The following is a 24,724-nucleotide window of genomic DNA, read 5'->3' as shown; positions in this document are numbered from 1 at the left end:
CAGCAGAGCAAGCTAGTTGTGAACGCGAAAGGGGCTTGTGTCTCTGCTGCGATGCTCCGAGCGCCGCAAGCCCGAGACGCTGCACACAGGAAGGCGTGCGAAACAGCAGCAAACGGAGCGCGGCGACTGCCCCTTTCTTAGGTTAAGGGGACGCACCGGAGCAGGGGCAGCACCCGATGGAGCACGTGCACCATTCGGTGCTGGAACGGCCTTATTTCCATTGCAAGGTCCTTTGTCCACAGAAAAGCGCCCTGGGAAAGCGTTTTACGCTTAAGAGGGTCGCCGTGCACCAGAGTTTGATTATTTCCAGGGCGGGGACGGGGTTGGGGGGCTAGGAGACATCTGAGCGTGTAACAGGGGCACCAGACGCTGCACGCTGCAGCACGGAAACACGCACAACCTTACTTGGAACTCACTCAGGTGATCCACGGCTTCTCCTACATGTAAGGAGGTGGGGCTGGGGGGTGAATGGTCCCCGCGTCACCTTAATGGTCCTGCAAACAGCTCGTTAACACTCAGCCGAAATTATTGGTTACCAATCACGGCAGGTGTGACATAAGCTAATTGGAACTGTGAGCACCGATTGATGGATAAAATGCTGATTAGAGGCAGCATTTCGGGGCGCCCAGGGGGCTCAGTCGGTGAGACGTCTGCCTTCAGCTCAGGCCATGATCTGGGGGTCCTGGGGTCGAGCCCCACATCGGGGTCCCGGCTCCGCGGGGACCCTGCTTCTCCCTCTGCCTCTGCCCTCCCCCTGCCTGTGCACACGTGCATCCTCAAATAAATAAAATCTTAAATAATAATGATAACAAAGGCGGCGATTGCTTGTCAGGCACACGCATCGGTGCTGCGGGGAAACGGCCAGCAGGAGCCCTGGAGGTGTACGATGCTCGAGAAGATTAACGAGGCCTCCACAGAGGTATTTCACGCGGAGACTCTGGACAAGCAGACAAGGGACCCAACCCCACGGGAGAGGGTACATCAGCCGCCACCTCGACCTCTGCCAGCCTTCAGGGGACCCCACAGGAGCCCCGAGGGTCCACACTCCTGGGCACCTCCCAAATGCTCCCTCAGGACTCTGCTCACACCTCCCAGCAGGCTGCAGTTTGGGGACCTGGCCTGACCTGCGGGGGTAATTGAAATACGGGGCTGGCGCCCTGCAGCTGACCATCCTCAGAGCCACGCGTGGTCCCGTCCACGAGGACACAGTTCCCAGCTCCCTCCCGGCTCTGCGCTCCCCAGGCAGCTCTCATCAAACAGGGAACGGGCACCTCTCTGGGCACCTCTCTGGTCCGTAGGTCACATCGAGCACCGAAAAGAATTCTCGTACTTTTTCAGGAGGTGCCTTAAACGGGGGAACGATTGTGACGTTGCTAGTGGAGGGATCCTTCCACCGGACGTGACGTCATCCCTGATGCTCCGGGAGAAATGTTTATCTTTTGCTTCTAAAACAGCTCTGGGGGGATCCCTGGGGGGCTCAGTGGTTTGGTGCCTGCTTTCAGCCCAGGGCGTGACCCCGGGGTCCTGGGATCGAATCCCACGTCGGGCTCCCTGCATGGAGCCTGCTTCTCCCTCCTCCTGTGTCTCTGCCTCTCTCTCTCTCTATGTCTATCATAAATAAATAAATCTTTTTTAAAAATAAATAAATAATAAATAAAACAGCTCTGGAAATCTACTGCTTTCCATCCGGCAAACAACGAGACACGGAGGTCCTGTGCTGCCTCTGAGGTGCTACCAATTTCCAAAAAGTGCTGCAGGGACTGACTGCTGGGCGGGTGCAGGGGTTGTGTTGTGTGTTTCTAAAAACAGCAACAGAACGAAACGAAAAACCCCACTTACCAGAAACATCTGAATGACGACACTCAATTGGTTACGGAGAACCAGCAGCACAATGTAGGGCAGGAAGCTGATCATGTACACCAGGCTGGCCCACAGGGCCGCTGTGTTCGCTTGGCTGAAGAACGCACCCAGGAGGTAACTCAGCATGACGACCGACACCCCGAAATCCAGGAGAAAGAGGAAAACGATGCAGGCGTTGCTGTGGGCGAAGATGCCGCTCACCTTCAGGATGACGGCCAGCGCGGCACTGCTCAGGGCCAACGTGGCCACGTTCTCCAGGAACCAGGCCAGGAAGAGGACCGTGGGGTGCACCCCCATCATCCTCATGTACTGCCGAGGAGGAAGGGAGAGCACGGTGATCACCCCGAGGCCGAGAAGGAGATGAGACCCACGCGAGGCCACACGCGACGCTTCCCCGGAGCCCCCCATGGGGACGTCAGGGCTGGGAGCCCGCCCCACGCTACCTCGTCCATTTGGTCACTGCTGGTTTCCTTTCTTCTACACCCTCCCCCCCCTTTTATTGATTTATTTTTTTGGTTGTTTTCCTTCGTTTTTATTTTTCATCATTTTGGCTCTATTGGTTTGGTTTAATGAGGACAAAGAGCACAAAGCAGGGAGGGGGGACCGGGCTGGAAGACGTTCCGCACAACGACGCGGCCTGAAGTGATGGCGACGGGATCACATCGGTAAACCCACGGGTTTTCAGCCCAGAACTCCCTGGGGGGCCGCGGGTGTGGGGCTGGCCACTGGCTAAGGAGACCGGGTGGGTGGGCCGGGCCTCGACCCCAGCCCCCACCCGGGGGCCCTGCTGGAGGGGGAAACAGAAATGCAGGGGTAAGTCAGTTCTAAGTGAGCGAAGGACGCGGGAAGCAGCTGCACCGAAGGACGGGAGGCCAGCGGGCAACGTGCACACCCGTCCTCCCCGGACGCCGCCTCCACCCGGGACTGTCATCCTTAAAAGCAGTTGCGACTGTTCCAAGTTTTAATGATGTTAAAGCCAAAACAGCGAGGCTGCCGCGAAGGAAGGAATCGCCCCGCAAGTCAAGGCGGGAAGTGCGCCCTTGGGCCTTTCCGGGTCGCGTAAAAATTGCCAAGTGAGCAACCCGGCCGCCCGCCCTGGGCTCCCTCGCAGCCCCACAGGAAACACCCGCTAACCCTGGCGGGCGGGAAACGCTTTCCCCAGACCCCCCGCCCCGCCCCAGGCACGGGGACCCCGGCTGAGGGGGCGGCTACGGGCCAGGACGCCCGCCCCCCCGCCGATTACCTCCTCTATCTGGATCTGTCGCTCGTAAACCAGCCTTCGGACCATGCTGGCCACAGACACCATCCACGTCAGCATCATTATCAGAGGGAAGAAGAAACCGACGTTGTTCAAGAATCTGCAAGGGAAGGATCCCGTGAGCGTCCGAGGGCAAGGGGCGCGTTCCGCTCGGCTCGGTCCCACGTGCGTGCTTTCCCCGTCGTCCTTACAAGCCGCAAACCCTTCTACGGAGCAATAGCTCGTGCGGCCACTTCCACGGGCCTGTGACTTAGGTCGGCTGGTGGTGTCCCGGGAGGTGTGCAAAGTCACGAAGGACGCTCACCGGCTGGAGGTCCCTTGAGTGGCCACTGCCCCCTGGAGGTCCCTCGAGCGGCCACTGCTCTCTGGCAGAGCGGGTGGGAAGAAGGAAATCGGCCGTTACCCCATGATCACAACCTCCCTGTCAGCGGAGACCGGTCTATCTCCCATCGACCGTCTCCGGTGACTGTGGATGATCGCCTACAAGACACCTGACAAGTGGCCGCTCGAGGTCTCCCCACCATGGGGCGCCCGCGGGCCCGGTCGGTTACGTGTCAGACTCGGCTTCAGCTCAGGTCACAAGACAGGACCCTCACGGGGCTCCACAGTGAGTACGGAGCCCGCTTGTCCCTCCCCACTGCCTGCCCTCCCGCGCTCATGCTCGCTCGCTCATAAATAAATCTTTAAAAGAAAGAAAGTCTCCCTGGCTCCTCCTCCCCACTCACTCCCCGACCTCAGACCTCACCCACGGGCTTCCCTGTCCAACACAACTTGACACGGCCGACGAGACGACCACGCCTCACACCCAAGGAGCATTTCTCCATCATTTTCCTTCTTGACTTCTTGGGGGTTTGGTTCCAGTGACTGGTCCCTCCTTCCCTCCTTCCTTTTGCTTCTAGAAACTGACTTTCCTTCTGTCTCTGTCCCTTCCCTGTGACTTCTGCTGTAAATACGGGATTCCCACCCCAACCGGGCTCTGAGCTCTGGGCCACACACTCATGATTTGATCCATCATGGGGGCCGCCGAGAGGGGCAAGCCATTTGATGGGCCATGTGGTCCGTGAGCAAACCAGAGAAAGGTCCTGTCATGGAGGAGCCTGTGTTCTGGTGGGGCTGGGGCGCACCTGACGTAAGCCAGGATGAGGAGACACACGTGGTCGAGCATGTGGAAGACCAGCTCCGGCCCTAGTGGGGGGGGATGTTATCTACAACAGGGTAGTTAGCCAAGATGTCCGTGGAAGAGACATCAGGGGGCAGAACAGGTGGAAATGAATCCTGCAGAAATCGCAGGAATCTGAAGCCGGGTTAGGAGGTGGAGGCGGCACATGAGCAGGGCCAGAACCCTATGAGGACTTTGTGGGTCTAGGTGACAGCAGGTTTACTCAAAAAACAAGGGAAGTCCACGAAAGAGTTTTGGAAGGAGGGGAGGGAACCTATCAGGTGTGTGGTTTTTAAGCAGAGCACTGAATGCCGTGACGACAGAGAAGTGGAGGTGGCAAAGCCCAGGAGGAGAACATGGGAAGGCCACAGTGGACGTGCAGCAGTGTAGACGGACAAGGGTGCAAGCCAAGATGCTGACCTGGGGATGGGACCGTCTAGCGGGGTCCCTGCTGCAACAGCCTTGAAGGGACCCCCCCTCGAGACCTCCCTGCGGAGTGTTAACCATCTGCCCTTCACACTGGGTGGTTGGGCCTGTTGGGGAAGGCCTCCCGCTCCTCAGCTTGGCAAAGACAGGCCACGCAGCAGGAGCCAAGTATTTGTCAATGAAACCATGAGTGCGTGAAAAAAAAAGGAAGAGGGATTAACTTATTTTTATTCGTTTTTCTGCCTAAGATGACTATGCTGAGCCATCAACTTTGTGCATCATATTTTAAAGCTAAATATCAGTTAACTTGTGTGTTATATGGTGAAGCTAAATAGGTAACTCACACGCTACTCAGTTTCATGAATTTACTGGGACTTTTTAGTCCTTGTTTTTCATAGTGTCCAGTGCAAGTAAAAGTCTGAACGGGAACACCATATACTATATACCCCTGAATACCCCACAGGTGACGTCACTTCTCCTGGGCTAGCCCAATTTACCACAAAAATGAAGCTTGGATCACTCGTAAAGTTAGAAACAACTAATACAGAGTTTGGGGTCGGGGGGTTGAAAACTGTCTATGTGCTCGTCAACTTTATCTTTTTTACTTAAAAACACTGGAATTGATGGCTATTGGATTCTGTACTTCCAGCAACGTCTTACAAACAGCCAATTAGTATCACACACAAATATTAAGGTTCCACCCGAGTTACTGCCCAGAAGTCACACTGGGTGGGGACTCTCTGTGGGTCTGGGGCTGTGATGTGCGTGTCCTATGGACCCCCCACCTTTGTAAAGGAGAAAGTCATGACAGATCTGCAGTGGAATAAACCCAGTTCTGGAGTTTTTACAGCCACTACCCCGGAGCCAGAGAACGTCCAGACACTCTGCACGTACAGCCTGAATGAGGCCACTTGGGAGAAAGTGTGTGGAGTGAGAAACTGTAGTAGGTGGCTGTGTGCCTCTCCCTTGCCTAATCCGCTGCTGAGAACCAGCCCCTAGTCAAAGAGAAGGGAAAAATGTTTGTTCTGATTTGAACAGCTGCTAAAATAATCAAGGTCAAGAAGGAGTCACACAAAGAAGTAGGTAAGGGAGATACCAGTAGCAAAGCCCACACTCTGCAGATCTAGAAGGTGTCGTCAAACTGCTCTTCTTAAAGTCCTGGGCACGATCCAGGTACTGCATATGGAACAGGATGCGTTAAGTGGATGCCAAGCTGCATGTTAAGGGGAGGGTGGTACTAGAAGCCACTCCTGCACCTGGACCTGACTGTTATGCGAAGAACACATGTATCTGCAGGAAGCTCTCAGCCCTTGTGGCCACGGGAATGTCACCTGGTCCTCACCACTAATGGGACCCCTTGCAAATGACTGGCCAGGAATACCCAATTCATTTAGAACGAGTAACAACAATAAGAACACAAATCCAGCACATTTATGTAAGGGATAAAGGTGGTTGAGACCCACAGTTAGTAACAAATGAAAAAAATAAGCCCAAGAGATGGTACCGTGAAGCAGATGAAAACAGTGAACATATTTTTTGCTATAAATGTAAAAATATTTAAAAAGGGAATTCCATGCATTAAAAAAAGAAACACCCTGTAGCAGAATTGCTACAATTCAGTGATGAGGTGGCAAGACAGCAAGATGAAATGAAGTGTGAACTGGAAAAACCTAGAAAGAAATAGAAGGAAAACAGTACCCATCAGACAAACAAAGATATAATTGGAAGAAGCACATGTCGATACTGCATAAAACGTGGTATGGGACCGTGAAAAATTGACATAAGAAACACAACGAAGAAAATCAGAAATGATACAAGGCATTTTTTTTTGTAAAGTAGGAAAATTTTATGGATAAGAAATGCAGGGAAAAGAAATCCGTGCAATTGGAGACCCTGAAGGTCTGACAAAATTTCCATACAAGGAAACTTAAACCTGAATCTACACATTGAAAGGTCTTATCCTGCGCCATGCAAAATTATCCTAGAATGGTCAACAGTGAAATGTATCCCACTAAAAAAAAAAAGAAAAGAAAAGAAATGTATCCCACTGATTTCACTGAATTTTGAAGAAGTCACCAGCAACTCCCCCAAATTAACAGGTCAAATAAAAGCAGGAAAACATCAAAGTGGCCTCAGATTGCTCCATAATCACATTCAAGGCCACAGATAATGGAGTTATTTCTACAAGATACTTGAGGAAATACTGAGTCAAGGATTTCATATCCAGCCAAGCTGCCTTTCAGATATAAATGCTGCAAAGAGTTTTACGGATGTAAGAACTCAGGTTATATGACCTCATATGATCATCTTAAAGAAATTACTAGAAGACAAATTTTGGCCCACCCAAGGAATGTAGAAATGATAAAACAAACAATAATTAGAAGGTTAAGAGAAATGAATCAGAGAGAATAAGTTGGCAAGTGTGAAAATTAGAGGCTATTTGTTCAAAGTTCACAAACACAGATTATAAGCGTAGGTGTCTTTCATGGTATAATCTAAGACATTGGATAATATCAACCAAAATTGCATGATGGAGAGGAAAATTTACTGGTGGAGAAAGAGAAATTACTTTGCTTTTATTTCACATCATAAAAAAATAAAGGGTTGATATTACTCATAGGATGTTGCAACTATAAGATATCCACTAGAACTACAATAAAGCATTACTAAATATGAGGTTTCTTTTTTTTAAAAGATTTTATTTATTTATTCATGAGAGACACAGAAAGAGAGAGAGAGGCAGAGACACAGGCAGAGGGAGAAGCAGGCTCCCTGCAGGGACCCCAATGAGGGACTCGGTCCCAGGACCCCGGGATCACACCCTGAGCCCAAGGCAGATGCTCAACCCCTGAGCCACCCAGGTGCCCCTAAATATGAGTTTAAAAGCAAAATTACAAGTATAGAAAAATACCTAAGAATATCTATACAAGGAAGTTCACTTCATCCTATTACACACCTACCGTCACCTAAATAAGAAGGTATATGAAACATACAAGAGACTCACCCAAAACAAAACATTTCAGAAAAGTCTAAGGGCAGAGGCACATGGCACATCAAGCAAATGGGAACACAGAGATGTAGGGAAGAGAGCGAGAGGGGGAGGGAGAAAGGAAGGAAGGGAAGCAAGCAGGGATCATCACGTTAACTTATGTGCACGAAGCATTAACTAGGACTCTGAAGACAGGAGCTCACATCTGTGCTCAGCACGGGAAAAGAGAGAGGGACAACCAAGTAGGAGGGGGACCATGACCTATGTGCCTTAGTCCAGGACACATGAAAGGATGCACATCAAGGAAAGAGAATCCCTAAATAACAAAGTGAGTATGGATCGATTCTGTACTCCCAAAAGAGGAAATTAGAAATTCTTCCCAAGTGCCCAAGAATCATTCACAAGAGGAGATTATCTATTAGCTGACAGGGAGAAATGCTGTTAATTCAAAATGTGGACGTGATAAAGATGCTTTCTGAAGTCAATGCAAAAATTAGGGTACACCCGCAGGAGGTGGCAGTTAGCATAGGGTGCCTTTTTGAATGTTCGTCAATCTGATTGAAAAAAAAATGCTATCAGAGTAGTTTCTATTTATTTTTTTAATATTTTATTTGAGAGAGAGAGAGAGAGCACAAGCAGGGGGAGTGGCAGAGGGAGAGGAGCAGGGAGCCCGATGATGTTCAGTGCTTGACCTGATGCTAGGATCATGACCTGTGCCAGAGGCAGCTACTTCACCAACGGAGCCACCCAGGTGCCCCTTATTTTTTTCTTATTATAAGTACACTTAGTAACTTTGGAAATTCCTGAGGACTTCCACTTGGAAATTAATAGAAACTTTACTCAAACAGCTCTTGGGAGACGAAGACCATCGGCACCCATATTCCGAGTATTCAGATAGAATCGATAAATAAAGTCCAAATATAGTTCCATGAAAATGGAAAAAGAGAAGCAGAATATACCAAAGGCCCTTGTACATGTAAGGTATTTTAAAATTGCAAAAATAAATAAATAAAATAAAATAAAATAAAATAAAATAAAATAAAATAAAATAAATAAAATAAAATAAAATAAAATTGCAGCGCCGGCCTGACTCAGGTGGTGGAGCACGTGACCCTTGCTCCTGAGGATGTGAGTTCGAGCCTCACGTTGAGTGAACACCTTTTCTTCCTGCCAGGAACCCAGGAGCCCACGGAACCTGACACCTGGCAAGTGCCGGACACACTGTTTTCCAAAGAATCAGCGCAGGCACCTGTGTCTTAGCAAGATTCATGACGTCCTGTATGTGACATGCGCATCACCACGACAACGCGTGGAGCAGTCCGAAAACAAAACAAAATGGAACCGACGTGTAAGAAGAGGGTATGAAGTAGGATTTTTTTCCCTCTGTTGTCTCAACCCTTGATATTCATTTGTTTATAAAACTCACAATAAAAAAAGAAACATCAAAGTCAGGGAGGTCAGAATAGGATTCCATCCGCCCCCTACTGTCCACACCGCATAAATCAACCAGGTGTGTTCCAGATGCTCCGACTATTCACTCCTAGTCTGGAACTCAGACAAAAGTACCTTCAGCCAAAGTCTGCAAACAGGAAATCAAGCCGCTGATTTACTAAGCATCTAGGAAGGGACGCTCTGATCTTCAGAAACATTCTTTGGCACCAGCTCTTTTCCTGAAGGTGGCGAATGCTGGATTTACATTCTAATGACCCCTTGCCTAGCATCTCCTCTGCCTGCTGCCGGCCTCTACTAGCCGCAGCTGCAGCCACCGAGTTCAAAGAGGACAGGAGAGGGAAAGAACCAGAGGGACTGGCTTTTGTTTTTCTCACTCAAGATGCAGGGCTTGTGTCCAAAGTGCAGAGCGGCCTCCACATCCCCAGCAGCCCGGCCTCTGCCCGCTGCTCCCCTGCCTCCCCCCATGGCCCGCAGATCACCCTAGGCGCTCACAGGCAGGTCTCATCCCCTCCAGGTCTGGTTTTCAGCAGCACGTGACCGCTGTGCCCCGCAAGCCAGTGAGGTGGGCCGGCGGGCGACAAGCATCCCGATCCCGGCACGGATCCCCACCAGCAAGCGTCACATCACTGGCCCGAGGTCTGTGACCAGCAAGAGGAGGACCTGGCTCCAAAGGCAAGTTTTCTTTCTTTTTTTAAAATATTTTATTTACTCATTTGAGAAAGAGACTGAGTGACAGAGAGAATATTAGTAGGAAGGGCAGAGAGAGAAGCAGGCTCCTGCCCAGCCAGATCAGGATCTCAAAGTTGTAAGACTGGGCTCTGGGCTCAGCAGGGACCCTGCTTAGGATTGTCTCTCTCCTCCCTTGCCCCCCCCCCCACTACCTCACTCTCTCTTTTTCTCCTTTTCTCTCTCAAATAAATAAATAAATCTTTGAGAGAGAGAGAGAGAGAGAGAGAACAGGCCCGAAACATGGGTCACTTGTGCTGAGCCACATCAGCGAGCGAAGCCTAAGTGCAGCTCCAGCCACCAGGAGCGTGCATCTTCCACCAGTCGACCTGGAATCACCTGGTCAGCGCTGCAGAGACGCCCCCTGTGTTCCCCTGTGCCCCCTCGGAGGGCAGCCTGGCCTGAAACAATGTGCTGTTTGCTGGTAATGTCCTCTGAATGTTCTCCTTTTGCCCTGACAACCCTTTCCCTTTCTCCCGCTCTGGGAGCTTCTTCGTATTTGCCACATGAGATGATGCCTGATGCCTGATTCGGGAACCCCGAATAAAGCCCATTTGATCTTTAAATTTACTCAGTTTGAATTTTTCTTGTTTAATAGACTGAATGTCACCTCCCTGGCAAGGCTGCCCTTGGCCACATTAATAATTCCTCTGGAAGCTGTGCGGTCCTCATCCCACACCAGCAGGGCTCTTACCTCCCTCCAGGGCTCAATTCAAGTGTTTGCTTTATTGTATGTGTAGACCCTGCTTCCCTCAACTCGGGCATGGGAGCGGGTGATTTCACCTGTCCCTTCACTGACCCACCCACGTATGGAGACAGACACATAGTACATAGTAAATAGTCAAACAAATGAGTCCATTAACGACTGTATGACTCATTCTGCAAGTAGCAGGAGCTACTAAAAACCTCCCACAAGCGTGCTTGGGGGTCGGCACCATGCTTCAGAGCCGTCGCCCCGGTGGCCGAGGACCAGGGCCTTATAGGATCTCTCCACTGGGCCTCCACCTCCCACAGGCCCACCGAGCCTTCAGGTAAGGACATCGGTGGAAACCAGACAGAACAGAAGGATATATGGCGATGAGGGCCTCCAAGACTTGACTCTCAGAAAATGCGGCTACTGCTTCTCGTGCTTCAAAGGAGTAAAACAGAGACTTCTGAGAAATCATGAAATCCTACCGTATCCAAGGAGGGAATGAGTAAAAGTGACCCCACAACCCCATGGCCCAGGGCCGTAGCTAGACACGTGGCTCAGGCAGCGCAGGGCAGGAATGTGCCGACCCACGGGGCTGCAGGTCCTGCGATGACCCTGGGTCTATAGACCATATACCGTATATTCCAAAGTATACAATAGAATATTACCCAGCTGTAAAAAGAATGAGATCTTGCCGTTTCCAACGACATGGATGGACCTAGAGGGTCTTATGATGAGTGAGACAAGTCAGAGAACAACAAACACCACGTGATTCTCCTTCTATGTGGAAAGTAAAAAAGACCAAAATAAACAAACAGCACTAATAATAAGGGGAAAAAAAAAAAACCAGAAACAGATTCATAACTACGGAGAACAAAGTGGCGGTTTCCAGAAGGGAGAAGGGACAGGATGGGCGGCATCGGTGACAAGGATGAAAACAGACAAGCTTCTCATTATAAATCAAGTAGGTCAGGGAGACAGAAAGTACAGCATGATCCATACTGTGTGACCATATATGATGACGGCGGGGACATATGGCGGCTACTCTCAACATGAGTAATGACTGACGGACAGAGTCGCTGAGTCACCGTGTCTCCCTCCAGCCTGAGGCCTGAATGGGTCCCATTCACAAGGGGTGAGAAAGCACATGGGGCCCTTCCCCCTCACAAAGCCCATTAGCCGAGCACCACGGTCGGCTCGGAGGGAAAGCTGGCCACCACGCGGGCCACCTCCGACTTGCCATGAGGACATTTGCAGGGATGGGGGCCGTTCTGCGCAGCGCACCCTCCTGGGGGCAAACCCCAGGCTCCCCTGCACCGGAGAGAGGAACCCGCCCCTCCTACTCGCCCCAGCCCCTCTTCCAGGGGGAACATCGACAGCATGCTTTGGAGCTAGAGAGAGACTTTCAGAGTCCCATCTTCCCGAGATTCGGCTAAGGGACAACATCATAAAAAGTCCATTTCTCCTGGTGTCTGGAAACGGGCCATTCATCCCCACAACGCCCTGGCACTGGGGCTGTTGTGAGGTTTTGTGCACAACACTTGGCCAGAAAAAAGCCATTTTTTTCAAATTTTGCTCTAGGTGATATGGTCTCCAAGAAAAAATAGTTCAGGAGCAGAGAAGGAACAGCTGAAAACATCCAAAGCCAAAACGATCATCACTTTGAAAGTAAAGTCTTCACTTTACAAAGACGGAGGGTAAGGGGCTTTCAGATGATCCACATAGTGAGGCAGTCCTGGTTCCAATAGCACCCTGGTCATCTGATGACCTCTGTCGCCAAACGGTGTCTTGCTCCTGACCCTCTGCCTGGGCACCGTGCTCTGACACCCCTGGAGAAGCAACCACACGGGTGCAGCCTGTGCTCAGGCCGCCCTGGGAAGGTACCGCCTGAGCAACCAGGTTTTGCTTCATGAAAAGGCCCCGGGGAGCCGTGGTGCAGAAGGTGTGCAGCCAGGCGAGAAGGATGGGGCAAGGCAGGCGTCAGGTCAGGGGGCGTGGCCCCAGTCAGGTGGCTGCTGTGCAGCGGCCCCTGCTCTATAGCACTCCTGGAGGGCGAGCGTCTGCCGCCTGCCCCATCACCGACAGGTTCCAGGTGGCCCCTCTGCCGGCCTCCTTTCACCCCCTTCTTTTGTGCTCCCCACACCTGCCTCCTGGGGCGTCTCGTCGGGACATGGGACGAGACACTCCAGGAAGAGCATCCCTCAGGGCTGAGCCCACCCGTGCAGCACTGTGGCTGTCGGGCTCCTGACCACCCGACCACACCTGGGGGTCCGCGTCCTGTGAGGCACCCCCTCGGCTACACTCTGCAAGCCCCATCTGGCCCAGGCCCACTGTCCTTCCAATGATGTGGTCCAGCTGCTCCAGCTCATAACTGACCATCCCTTCTCTCCCACAAGGACATCACCAGCCAGGTCAGGAGCTAACCCCAGGTGTCCTCAGACGGCCTCGCGAGCCCTTAAGCCACCCCCACGGCCTCTGAACCCTCCCCCTCCCTGCAAGCAGGCTGACTGTTCAGGGTCTGCACGTGAAACCTGTGAATCCTGTTCAGATTCCTCCTGAAGGGTCTTTAAAGCTACAGATGCCTGGTGTCAAATGTGACGTTCCGCACTATCCCATAATCTCCGCAGTTCCCCCTGTGAATGGGTCGCCCGGGTGCAGGAAGGCAATCATAAGCAATTAAACCAGGATGTGGACTTCCCTTAAATGCCCTTCAGAACACCTACAGGGGAGCTCCGAGACGTCCTCTGCTCAGAGATCCAAACACAAAGCACATCCACTGTAAAGCAGGCGCCCGCGGGCGGGTGGCTGTGTGGGGCCTACTCACAGGTCCCTGGTGTGGCACGGGTATGGGATGGCCTGCGTCTGCACGGCCGGCTCCACGGCCTCCCGCCCCGTCTGCACCAGGATGACGGCTCTCTCGATCATGTCTTGCAAGGGGACAAAGATGTAGTTGTACTTGAACCCGTCGGCCGGTAGGTTCTGAGGATGAAACTTCCAGAGAGGATTTTTCACCAGATCTGTCCTCATGCTGTACAAGACGCTGGTTCGGATGGTGTAGGTGATGTGGGGGGGCAGCCGCACAGGCCGCGTCCCCCAGTCACGGTCGGCCAGCGAACTGTTGAATATGATACCTGTCGGCAGAAAAGGGAACGGGGTCACCACGCGCTCAGGGCGGCTCCCCCACGGACCAAGCAGGTGGAGGGAGGCCAAGCCCCACGGGCCCCAGACTCAGCCCCACGCCCTCCGGGGAAGGATCCGCGCCCCGGGGGGGCAGTGCAGGCAGGCACCCGTCCACAAATCCATACCGTGTGTCATTGATTATTTGCAACAAGATAATCTGTACCCAGAAAAATTTGTACCAAAATGATTTCTTTCGCATTTTTATAGAACTTGGAAAATGGCACCAGGCTGTTCAGATAATCAGGCTTCCGTTTTCTGAGAATGAGGCAGGGGAGGAACAGGTTTGCAGGGTTTGGAGGAGGATGTCGGGGGATGGAAGGGAATGGGGTCAACGGTGTGGTGACAGCGGCGAGCGACGCCGGACACAGAGAGTTGTCGCATCGCATGATGTAACGAGGCCCAGCTGGGCTCCAATTTCAACCAAGGAACTGGTGCCTTCGGGTTATCGATCGATCACTTGAATGCAAACACGGGGACCGTGTCGGGCACATGAATCCTCTGAGGGTCGCACACCACGCCTGCTGGGGGTGGAACGGGACGCTCCGGGGTTCACGCGTGCAAGTCCTGGCGCCCCGCAGAGCAGAATGCGAGCGCAGGAGGAGACCGTGTCCTCAGCGAGGCCAAGGAAGGAGGAGCTCCTCAGGGTGGGCTGTCACCCAGGAGGACCGGTGTCCTCGGAGGGGAGCGTGGTCCCACATGGAGAGACCCCGGCACGAGGCCCAGACGGTGGCAGTGGACACGCCGAGGGGAGGCTGGAGCACGGTCCCCTCGACCTGAGAAGGAGCCAGCCCCGTCGACACCTCGACCACGGACTTCTGGCCCAAACCGTGAGAAAACAGATTTCTGCTGCTGAGGCCACAGCCTGGGTCCCGTGTCACGGCAGCCCTCAGCAAGCGCACGCAAACCCAAATGAAAGAATAAGTCCGTGTTCATTCAAGACCGGAGCACGCTTGGTGTGTATCCTGGACACGGGCACACGAGTGACAGCGGGGGAACTGGCCGTGGCCTGCCGCCACGCATCCCCGGGGCGTCAAGCTGCTGCGATCAAAGTAAAAGTGAGGAGGCAACCAGAGCATGACTCACTCGGGAGACGCAATTTATCAGGTGAGATTTTACCTAAAATGACACCATGAACTGGTAAAACAGGTGCCGCGAATGGTGCGCGGCCCGGGATGGGAGCCGCCAAGAGCCCAGCTCACCGCTCAAAGGGAGTCTTTCTGCTTGGTTTTGTTTTAACCGGAAAGGACAAGGACATCTTTTCTTTTCAAGCCCCGTCACACGCGGCGGGGGAGACCGACGCAGAGCGGCAAGCGCCCTAGAGCCCGTGCCTGCCCCAGTGTGTTTCTCGCTGGATACTTACTGGCCAAGAAGTTGTTGTGTCGCATGAGTTCCTGGGCTTTCGCCTCCAGGCTGGCGACGGACTCCAGGGCCTGGAAGCGGTTCAGCGCCACACAGGAGGAGAGGTTGACCAAGACCCGGCCCAGGAAGCGGATGCGTCCGGCACCCCCATGGGCAAACACCTTGTCCAGCTCGCCTCCTGGGGACAGAGCGCAACAGGACATGACCTTCTCTCAGCCCAGCGAGGAGATAAATCCCTTCAATGGAGCATGTGACTGGAGAGTCACACTTCGTTCCTACAGAAGATGTGCTACCTATTTGCTGAGTGTCAACTCTGCCTTTTGGGTTTTGGTTTTGGGTTTGGGTTTGGTTTGCTTTTGTTTTTTTTGTTTTTGTTTTTGTTTTGTTTTTTTTTTTAGTAGGCTCCAAACCCAACGTGGGGCTTGAATTCATGACCCTGAGATCAAGAGCCTCAGGCTTCACTGACTGAGCCAGCCAGGCGCCCAGTTCTGCAGTCCTGTGATGCTGATCCGTCCATGGGGATGAAAAGAAGCCATAGAGAGGCAGAGGGCGGGACCCGGGGACACCAGGCGGCCAGCAACATGCAGAAGAAACCGGGGAAAGCCGTGAGCAGCACAGAAGGCTTGTACACAGAGAACCCGGCCAAACAATGCTACTGTCCCAACCCGGTGCCAAGGAATTCCAGAAAACATGCCCTGGGCAACACAGCAGGCGTTCTGTGAACACCGCCCACCCTGTCACGTTAACTCTGCAGGAACAGCCATCTGGGATCAAGGAGCCCTGACGCCGAGGAAAGCCAAACCTGGTCCAGCCTGCCCAGGTGTGCGCGTTTGAAATGGACATGGAGCCGGGATTGAAGCTGGCAAGGTCTGGGCCTCCGACGCCGGACGTGGACCATTCACCTGGACCGGAGACCGAGGGGGACTCGGTACGTGACGTCGGGCTCCAAGGAGGAGCTGGAGCACCGGACGGAGAGACGTGGAAAACCCAAATGACGCAGCGTGGGGCAGTGTGGGTGGCACACCCAGGACCCAGCCATGGAGGGGGGTGGTTATAGACGTGCTCAGCATGCTGGGGGGGGACAGGAAGATGCCATCAGGCCCGCCAGGGACACCGAGGTCATGGCGTCACCATGGGCTGCGACAACGTGCTTGAAGCCTGCTGGGGTGGACCACGCCCTCCTCTCCGGCCTCGCCCCTTAGGGGACCCCCAGGAAGCAGACTGCTGGGGACGTCATAAGGGACAGGAAAGGCCCAGCCAAGGGGGGTGACCGCACACGGAATCACACCCACCACACACACACACACAGCAAATCATAGAGCCGCATAGACACAGGGCAGTATAGAGGCCAGGCCCGTCCCTCAGCCGCGGGACCCGCTTCCGCAGGACCATCCCTGAGCCGTGGACACCGGCAACTGGAACCAGAGCCAGCAACAGGGATACATCAAGAAACGGAAGCATGACAAGAATCTTCTAGAAAGGACCCCAGGTGGAGATGATTTCTAGTCTTCACAGTGGAAGTATAGACTATGCTTTACAGCACGCGTTGGTCGACATTCTAGCTATGTCTTACTTTACTCTTTTTTAAAGATTTTATTTATCCATGAGAGACACAGAGAGAGGCAGAGACGCAGGCAGAGGGAGAAGCAGGCTCCGTGCAGAGCCCGATGTGGGACTCGATCCCGAGACCCCGGGGTCACGCCCTGGGCCCCCAGGTGTCCCTGCTCCTAAAGGAGTGAAGTGGATTCCCTGTGAGCAAACCCTACTGGTCACTGCGAGGAACCGGGCAATGCCTCGGTGGGCGCGGCCATGGCCACATCGAAGGAAGGAGCGAGCACACACCAGGCAGGACCAGGGCGATCCTGAGCCCACCCTGCAGCTCAGCATGAGCCTGGGGCGGCCCATTCACAAGTGCCCTGTGCGTGAGCCCCCGGGGTCCTCGTGCTCCCCCCACGGTCCGGGTCGGCCCCTTGCTGCAGGCCCTGTCACCTGTCCACCGTGTGGTGGCAGGTAGTGGCCCCCCCGCAGGCCCTGCCGCACCTCCCGATGCCCCAGGCTCCCACTGATGACCCCCCCCCTCCGTGCCCACTCCCCGGGCGCCCCTGGGGCGGCCTCAGCATCATCACGTCCCTCCGTGCCGGTCCACCTGCCCATCTCTCCTCCCGGCTTCCGGGCTTCACCCACTCAGCGTGGACCCGCTCTGACGGGCAGCGTGAGCTCCAAAAGCCAGAGATGAATGAACAATTCCCTCAAGGTCTATCCCTGTCACCTCAACGCGGGTGGAAAAGAGCCGTTAACGCGTCCAGGCTTCGGCTCTGTCCGTGGCCAGGGAACACGGTTAAGGCGGTTTCATGCACCCTGTCCCAGCGGCTGAAACGGGACGGTCCCAAGGAACTTAGAGAAGCGGCCTGAGCCCCGGCCACTCGCTGCCGCTCTCACTCTGCCCCTTCCGGGTCCTAGGCCGAGACACCGCGCAAGGACCCGCCTCCACGGGCCTCTCCGCGCAACAAGAGGCCACAGGGGTTCGGTTTAAGGAAAGTCCCTCGGTTTGGACCACATATGCTGTGGGGGTGCAGCATACGGGGTCAAGGTCAGGGTCAGCCCGGGGTGCCCACCCCACTCCCTGGGGCAGCTGTGTCTGCTTGGCCCTGAGACCCTACGTTTCATCCTCATGGAACGCGGGCGATCATAATCTGCTCTGTGGTGTTTTTCTAAAGATCCCCTGAAATAACGCCCGTCAGCCGTCTGGCGCTCACTGTGTCTGGAGCACGCTGAGCGCCCGCCGGGGGGTCCGCTACCGCGGTCACTGATAGACTAGAGAGAACCCGCCTGCAGCAGAGGCACAGACGGAGGGTGCTGCCTTGATCCCAGCAGATAGCGGCTCCTCGGATGCGGCTCCAACACCGCCGCGATCAGAGCTCTGCTCCGCATCCACATGGTGGGCAGACTTCCAGATCGCCAGCCGCCACCTCCACCCCAACCGAGACAGAGAGCTGGGCACCCAGGTTACGTGCTGTGGAGACACGGATGGCAGGGTCTGCACGGCTGGCTCAGCTGACGCAGGGGCGGAGCTGACGCCAGCACCCCCCATCCTGTGGCCCTGGGGACTCCAGCGGGCACAGCTCCGTGCAGCAAAGCCATGCGGTGCTTCTCGGGTGCTCCCCACTGTGGGCCCTGAGCACAGGAGAGTGGGGGGTGGCCAAGGGGTGTCCGCAAGGAAGAGACAGGATCCCCAAGAGAGCCCTTCCGGGAAGAGAACTTTGTGAAATGAGTGATTTTCTTCCCCAGGAAAATGTTACCATCTTCTAGCCTCTTTTGTTTTTATATAAAATTATGTCTCTTTTTCCCCCCAGATTCTGAAGCAAAAGTGATGCATGCTTTTGGGGGGTGCACCGAGTTTGCTCTGTGCCTCCATGGGCCCCAGCACACTGCCAGGAGGCATCCATGCCCCGGGGTCTGCAGACACGGTTCACACACGCGCGAAGGCTGGATGCCTATGGGCGGCAGCAGCCACGGCGGATGCCCCGTGGGCGTTTGCTCCCCTGTTTCCCGAGCACAGTGGGTAGAGCCTGAGCGCAGAGGTTCCTGTGCTTGGTGACAGGCCCCAGGAGCCGTCAAGAGCCAGACGCATGAGACACGCGGTCGGCGGTAGCTAGCTGGGGGCACGGCGACGAGTGACATCACCCCCACACGGTAGCTGCCGCAGGAGAGCGCGGGAGCGGTGGCAGAGAAGTCAGCAGGGCACGGCTTGGCCGTGGGAACAGCTCCCCGTGATTCTGTGCTTTACACTGGAAAGTGGGGTTTTTTTAAAGATTTTATTTACCTGAGAGTGCGAGAGCGCACATGGGCAGTGGGCGGGTGAGCGCGGAGCAGCTCAAGGGCAAGGACATGCCAACCCGGGAGCCCGACGCGAGGCTGGACCCCAGGATCCTGGACGGTGACCCGAGCCAAAACCAGGAGCCAGACCCGCCTAAGCCGCTGGGCAGCCCCGGCGCCCCTTGCAGTGGAAAGTGGCTTTGATTGGTGAAGTTTCTCTGTCGTACCCGCCGTGGGAGGGAGGCCGCCTCGCCTACGGAGCTGTTCGGGAGACGGGGAGCAGCCTGGAGCAGAGACCTGGCCTCGTGGGACCACAGGGCAGGGGACACGTCCTGGGCGCCAGGTGGCCCGGCGGCACTCAAGCTGCCAAGCAGACACAGCCGGCGGCTTGCAGGTGAACCCCGTGGCCTCGTAGAGTCAGGGAACTCGGGGTGCCAGTGGGTTGCCTCAGGTTTAGACAGACAAGGGGCCCCGGGGGGCTCAGGTGGTGACGCGTCTGCCTGCGGCTCAGGTCATGGTCTCAGGGTCCTGGGATCGAGTCCTGCATCAGGCTCCCTGCTCCGCGGGGTGTCTGCTTCTCCCTCTGCCTCTAACCACCCTCCCCCTCCACCCCCGTGTGCTCTCTCTTTCCCAAATAAGTAAATACATCAAATCTTTAGAAAGCAAATCAGGAGACACAGGATGGCGCCCCAGCCATGGGGCGAGGGGAGGGGGGGTCAGGTGTCGACAAGTCCAGCCAACTGCAGTCGCACTGACAGCGGGTGCTCTGACCACCTTGGCAGCTGGAAACCGGCAACACGGAGATAAATGGAAAATAATGGAAAATAACAGGTATTTAGAAAGTGAGCTAATCAACCTCCAAACGGCCCAAGGATCAGAAACAGCAACACGGCACTGAAGCTAAGAAAATGGAACGTAGCAAAACGCGCGAGGGGCCGGGAGGCCACGTCCAGGGGGGAGCGTGTGGTCATGAGCATGTGTGTGTCCAGGGGGAAAGGTGCAAATCATAGATCTAAGCATCTCGCTCAAGAAGCTATCAAAAAAAAAGACAAATCAGTCAAAGGACAGAACCAAAAACAGAAAAGCGAGCAAAACATCAAAAGTCAATGAAATAGAAAACAGAATTAAAAAAAAGAATTAAAAAAAAAAAAAAACAGAATTATCACTAAAGCCAAACATTCGTCTAAAAAAAAAAAAGAAAACACTAAGAAAACCGATGACCCTCCGACAAGAGCAATCAAAAAATGAAAATTAGAAGAGGGAGAGAGAGAGGAGGGCACGTCGAAATCTGTCGCTGAAGCGGAACATCCCACACGTCGCTCGGCTCTGACAGCGACTCTACTGAGCCACAGGAGCTCCCGTGAGCCGCTGGGCCCCCCTCGTAGAAGCTCCCGGGAAGGCCGCGTGTTCACAGCAGCGGGGCCGCGTGCGCCTCTGCCTCGGGCGGGACACCCGGACCCACTGCAGGGACCGCGGCTCCAGGAAGTCCAGAAACGGCACCAGCTCTTTAAGGGTACGTTTTCATTACTTGAAAAATGACTCGAGGCGGTGACATTTATCTTTAAATGTCGTTAACTTGGGGCGCCTGGTGGCTCGGTCCACTAAGTGACCCACTCAGGTCGGATCTCAGGGTCCTGAGTTCAAGCACCGTGTTGAGCTCCACACTGGGCCTGGAGCCCACTTAAGAAATAAAATGAAAGGGAAATCATTTAAATACCAGTAATTTTTCTAAAGGAGTGAATTTAGCACATTTGGTTGTCTCCTAACAGGAAGTATGGTGCCTCCTGCCACCCCCAAGTCCCCGCGAGCTCCCCACAAGCCCCTCCAGGTGCCCCACAAGCCCCCCAGGCTCCATGAGACCCCCGAGCTCCCCACGAGCCCCCACAAGCCCCGAGCCCTCCACAAGCCCCTCCAAGCCCCCCACAAGCCCCCCCAAGCCTCCACGAGCCCCCCTGAGCCCCCATGAGCACTCCTGAGCTCCCCACGAACCCCTGCGAGCCCTCCACAAGCCCCTCTGAGCCCCCCACAAGCCCCCCCAAGCCTCCCTGAGCCCCCACAAGCCCCCCACAAGCTCCCCCAAGCTCCCCACAAGCCCCTGCAAACCATCTACAAGCTCCTCTGAGCCCCCACAAGCCCCCCCGAGCCTCCCCGAGCCCCCACAAGCCCCTCCAAGCCCCCCACAAGCCCCTCCAAGCCTCCACGAGTCCCGCTGAGCCCCCATGAGCACTCCTGAGCTCCTCACGAGCCCCTGTGAGCCCTCCACAAGCCCCTCTGAACCCCCAACAAGGCCCCCCGAGCCTCCCCAAGCCCCCACAAGCCCCTCCAAGCCCCCCACAAGCCCCCCAAGCCTCCACGAGCCCCCGTGAGCCCCCGTGAGTGCTCCCGAGCTCCCCACGAGCCCCTGCGAGCCCCCACAAGCCCCTCTGAGCCCCCAAGGCCCCCCGAGCCTCCATGAGCTCCCCACGAGCCCCCACAAGCCACAAGCCCCCATGAGCCCCCTGAGCTCCCCATGAGCCCTCGAGCCCCCCACAAGCCTCTCCCAAGCCCTCACAAGCCCCCCCAGCCCTTGCAAGGCCCCCGCGAGGCCCCAAGAGCCCCCATGAGTCCCCGTGAGCCCCTGCAAGCCCCCCTGAACCCCCCACAAGCCTCTCCCAAGCCCCTGCAAGCCCCCATGAGCCTCCCACAAGCCTCCCCCAAGCCCCTGCAAGCCCCCCCAGTCCCTGCAAGGCCCCCACGAGCCCCCACGAGCCCCCATGAGCCCCTGCAAGCCCCCACAAGCCTCCCCCAAGCCCCTGCAAGGCGCCCCAGCCCCTGCAAGGCCCCCGCGAGCCCCCATGAGCCCCTGCAAGCCCCCACAAGCCTCCTCCAAGCCCCTGCAAGGCCCCCCAGCCCCTGCAAGGCCCCCGCGAGCCCCCATGAGCCCCTGCAAGCCCCCGTGAGCCCCCCACAAGCCTCCCCCGAGCCCCTGCAAGCCTCCTGCTGGGGGTAGGGGGGTTGGTGGAGCCACGGGCACCACCAGCCCCTCCGCTGCTCAGCCACAGAGCTGTAGAGATGCCCTCCCATGCTTCCCCCGCCCCGGGGACCCTCCTTACTCCCATTTAGCCCCCAACTGGGCCGGGCCCCTGAGCATAGGCCCAGGGGGCACCTCACAAGCCTGGATCCTGCCAGGGCACCTTCGCACCCACACAGCCCCCACACGGCCCCACACGGCCCCCATGCGGCCATGTGCACCCTGCTGGACGGCCGGTGGGTCTCCAGGTCCCGGCCCAGACCCCGACTGTCCTGCGGGCTCAGTACGCGGTCGCCCGACGTCTAGATGAGTCCGTGCCCTCACTACGGACGCGCGGCGTGAGCGTGGTGGGCTCCCAGAGCTTTCTAACCCGAGCTACGACTCTGCAAGCCGACGCAGCAGCTTTCAATCGACTGTAAACTCAGGCCGCTCACTTGCCCCGGAGCTTACGTGCAGGCTCCGTGACCCCTGCCCTCACGTCAGAAGCTGCCGTTTTGGCCAGTCCCTTGCTGCGCAAGCCCTGACTCGATGATAAATCAGAAAACCCCGGGTACGAGCCACCTCGGGGCATACCCAGCCTTGCGGACGAGCCTCCAGAAGCCCGAGAGGAGGAGCGCAGCCAACATCACCCGGAAACGGGGAGGCAGGACGAGGGCTGCCCGGGGGCGGGCGCCGGCCCCCACCCACCTGCACCCGCACCGCAAACTCACCATACGCCTGGAGCTTCCCGCGCAGCGCGTCTAGGTCGACGTGCAGCTGGCTCTCCACAAAGCTGCGGACGAACTTGTTCCTCAGGGCTTCCTAAGAGAGAAGCCCGGGTAGGGACCGCCGCCTTTCCTCGAACGGGAAACACCTGCTCTCCCCAAGGTCTCGCTCGCACCGTGGGGGCCGCTCCGAGAACCAGCAACGCCGGGCCTCCATCCCGGACGGGCCCGGGGCCCTCGAACGCCCTGGGTCGGCCTGGGTGCCGGCAGCCCCGGCCGTGCCAGGGGGCAAAGGGACAGCGTGTCACCCACGGCCCCGCTCCGCCGCCCGGCCTCCCCCGCTGCACCCAGGGCTCGCTGGCCCGCATAGCCCTGCTCCCTCGCCCACTGCCCGCACGGCGCGGCACGTCACGGAGCCCGGTCGCAGCATCCACCCGCGGGAGGACCTGGACACCGCCTGTCGGGAGCACGTTGGGAGCACAGCAATCAGGCCAGACGAGTGCGCACGGGCATGGTGCCCACTGGCAGGCCCCAGGGGGCGGACGGGCACACGCTCGGCCCGGCTATTCCGTGGCCTGCTTGCATGAGTCCTGAGTCCACGACCGTCAGGCGTCGGGGAGGCCAGCGTAGGCCCCGCACCCCAAGTCAGGGGCACATTAGGGTGTTGGCCCACGAGGTCAGGGAGCCAAAGCCCAGCCCTTAACAGACCCCGGGGGTCAAGCCCACGCACCCTTCAGAAGACACGAGGACACAATCATGCCCCCGCTTATGCCACTTGAAGAACGAGCAGCCACTGGTAGACCATCCGTCGTGCTCGCGACAGCAGCCTGTGGCACGGAGCAAGCCCTGGCTCCCCTCACTGGCACCACGTGCTCCACGCCGAGTCACTGCCCCTGTCCACCGACAGCCGAGGGGCACCCGACGGGCCGCGCTTGCTTCCCAGCTCGTCCTCCCCCGCAGCTGCCCCCCCACCCCCGCTCACCTGCAGCTGGCTGAGCATCTGGCCGCTTCCGCCGCTCTGAAAGATGCTGGAAATCTTCAACAGTGTTTCTGCCAAGGTCGTGAGCTTGTCCACGAAGTGGAAGGTGTGATTTGCCTGCAAAACCAAGCGTTGGCGGGTGTGACTCCAGGCCTGCGGCCCCGGGGGGCGGGTGGGGGGGCTTGGGGGCTGTACGGGGACATGGGGAGACAGCTGCGGCTGAACCAGCCAGTGGGGCCACGATCCGCCACTGCCGCCTGCAGCCATGAACCTCCCCAGGGCCGGGCGACCCGCCCGTGTCCCGGCCTCCGAGGCGAGTCCCCAGACCATCGGCTGCCTCCCACCATCCCTTAGGGCTGAGCTCCCGGGAGCAGCAAGGTCCCCAACACACGGCAGCTACGAGCAGTGCTGCGCGCCCACACGTCCTCCTAAAAATACGCGCTCGGCTAACATCCACGCCTGGGCTCCGTGAAACCCAACGGCAGCATCCCTACGGCGCACACGTCTGCGGGGGCTGGGAGCTGGGACTGAGGCAACCAAAGGGGAACCATTCAAGGATCTTAAATCCACAAACAGAGGGGCGCCCGGGGGGCTCAGGGGAGGCTCAGGGGTGGAGCGCCTGCCTTTGCCCAGGGCGTGACCCTGGGTCTCGGGATCAAGTCCCGCATCAGGCTCCTCGCATGGAGCCTGCTGCTCCCTCTGCCTCTCTCTGTGTCTCTCGTGAATAAATAACATTTTATTTATTTATTTTAATTTTTTTTACTTTTTTTTAAATGACTTCAAAGACATCTGGGTGGCTCAGGCCCGTGGTTGTGAGTTTGAGCCCAACATTGGGTGTAGACATTACTGAAATAGATTTTTTTTTTTAAGACTTAAAATAACAACAACAAAAAAACAACTGACTTGGATAAAAAGAAAACCGATAAGTACATGGGCTGCTTTCCTAAATACACAGCAAGATCTACAAATCTCCACTCATTCCAATTTTAAATGATCTAATACAAACTAAAATAGCAGGGGGCAATGAAATATTAATATTGTATGAATTCAGATACTCAGAATAATCAGAGATGACTCTTTTAAAATAATAATCATCGATACTTGATAGAAAAAAA

The 24,724-nt window shown here is 56.0% G+C and overlaps 1 protein-coding gene across 1 annotated transcript in view; it reads right to left on the bottom strand.

Moving 5' to 3' along the window:
- The window catches only part of ABCA13 (ATP binding cassette subfamily A member 13), a 240,985-nt gene that overhangs the window by 119,400 nt on the left and 96,861 nt on the right, over positions 1-24,724 (bottom strand). Inside the window, exons 31-36 of the mRNA XM_041773932.1 lie at positions 23,613-23,726; positions 22,637-22,727; positions 15,102-15,278; positions 13,386-13,692; positions 3,104-3,218; positions 1,840-2,169 (exon numbers count right to left, since the gene is read on the bottom strand). Of these exons, the coding sequence (XP_041629866.1) occupies positions 1,840-2,169; positions 3,104-3,218; positions 13,386-13,692; positions 15,102-15,278; positions 22,637-22,727; positions 23,613-23,726 (1,134 nt within the window). The remainder of the gene's footprint in view (positions 1-1,839; positions 2,170-3,103; positions 3,219-13,385; positions 13,693-15,101; positions 15,279-22,636; positions 22,728-23,612; positions 23,727-24,724) is intronic.

This window comes from Vulpes lagopus, chromosome 11 (assembly GCF_018345385.1).
Source record: "Vulpes lagopus strain Blue_001 chromosome 11, ASM1834538v1, whole genome shotgun sequence".
Lineage (NCBI taxonomy): Eukaryota > Metazoa > Chordata > Mammalia > Carnivora > Canidae > Vulpes > Vulpes lagopus.
This window is presented reverse-complemented; position numbering and strand designations above follow the sequence as displayed.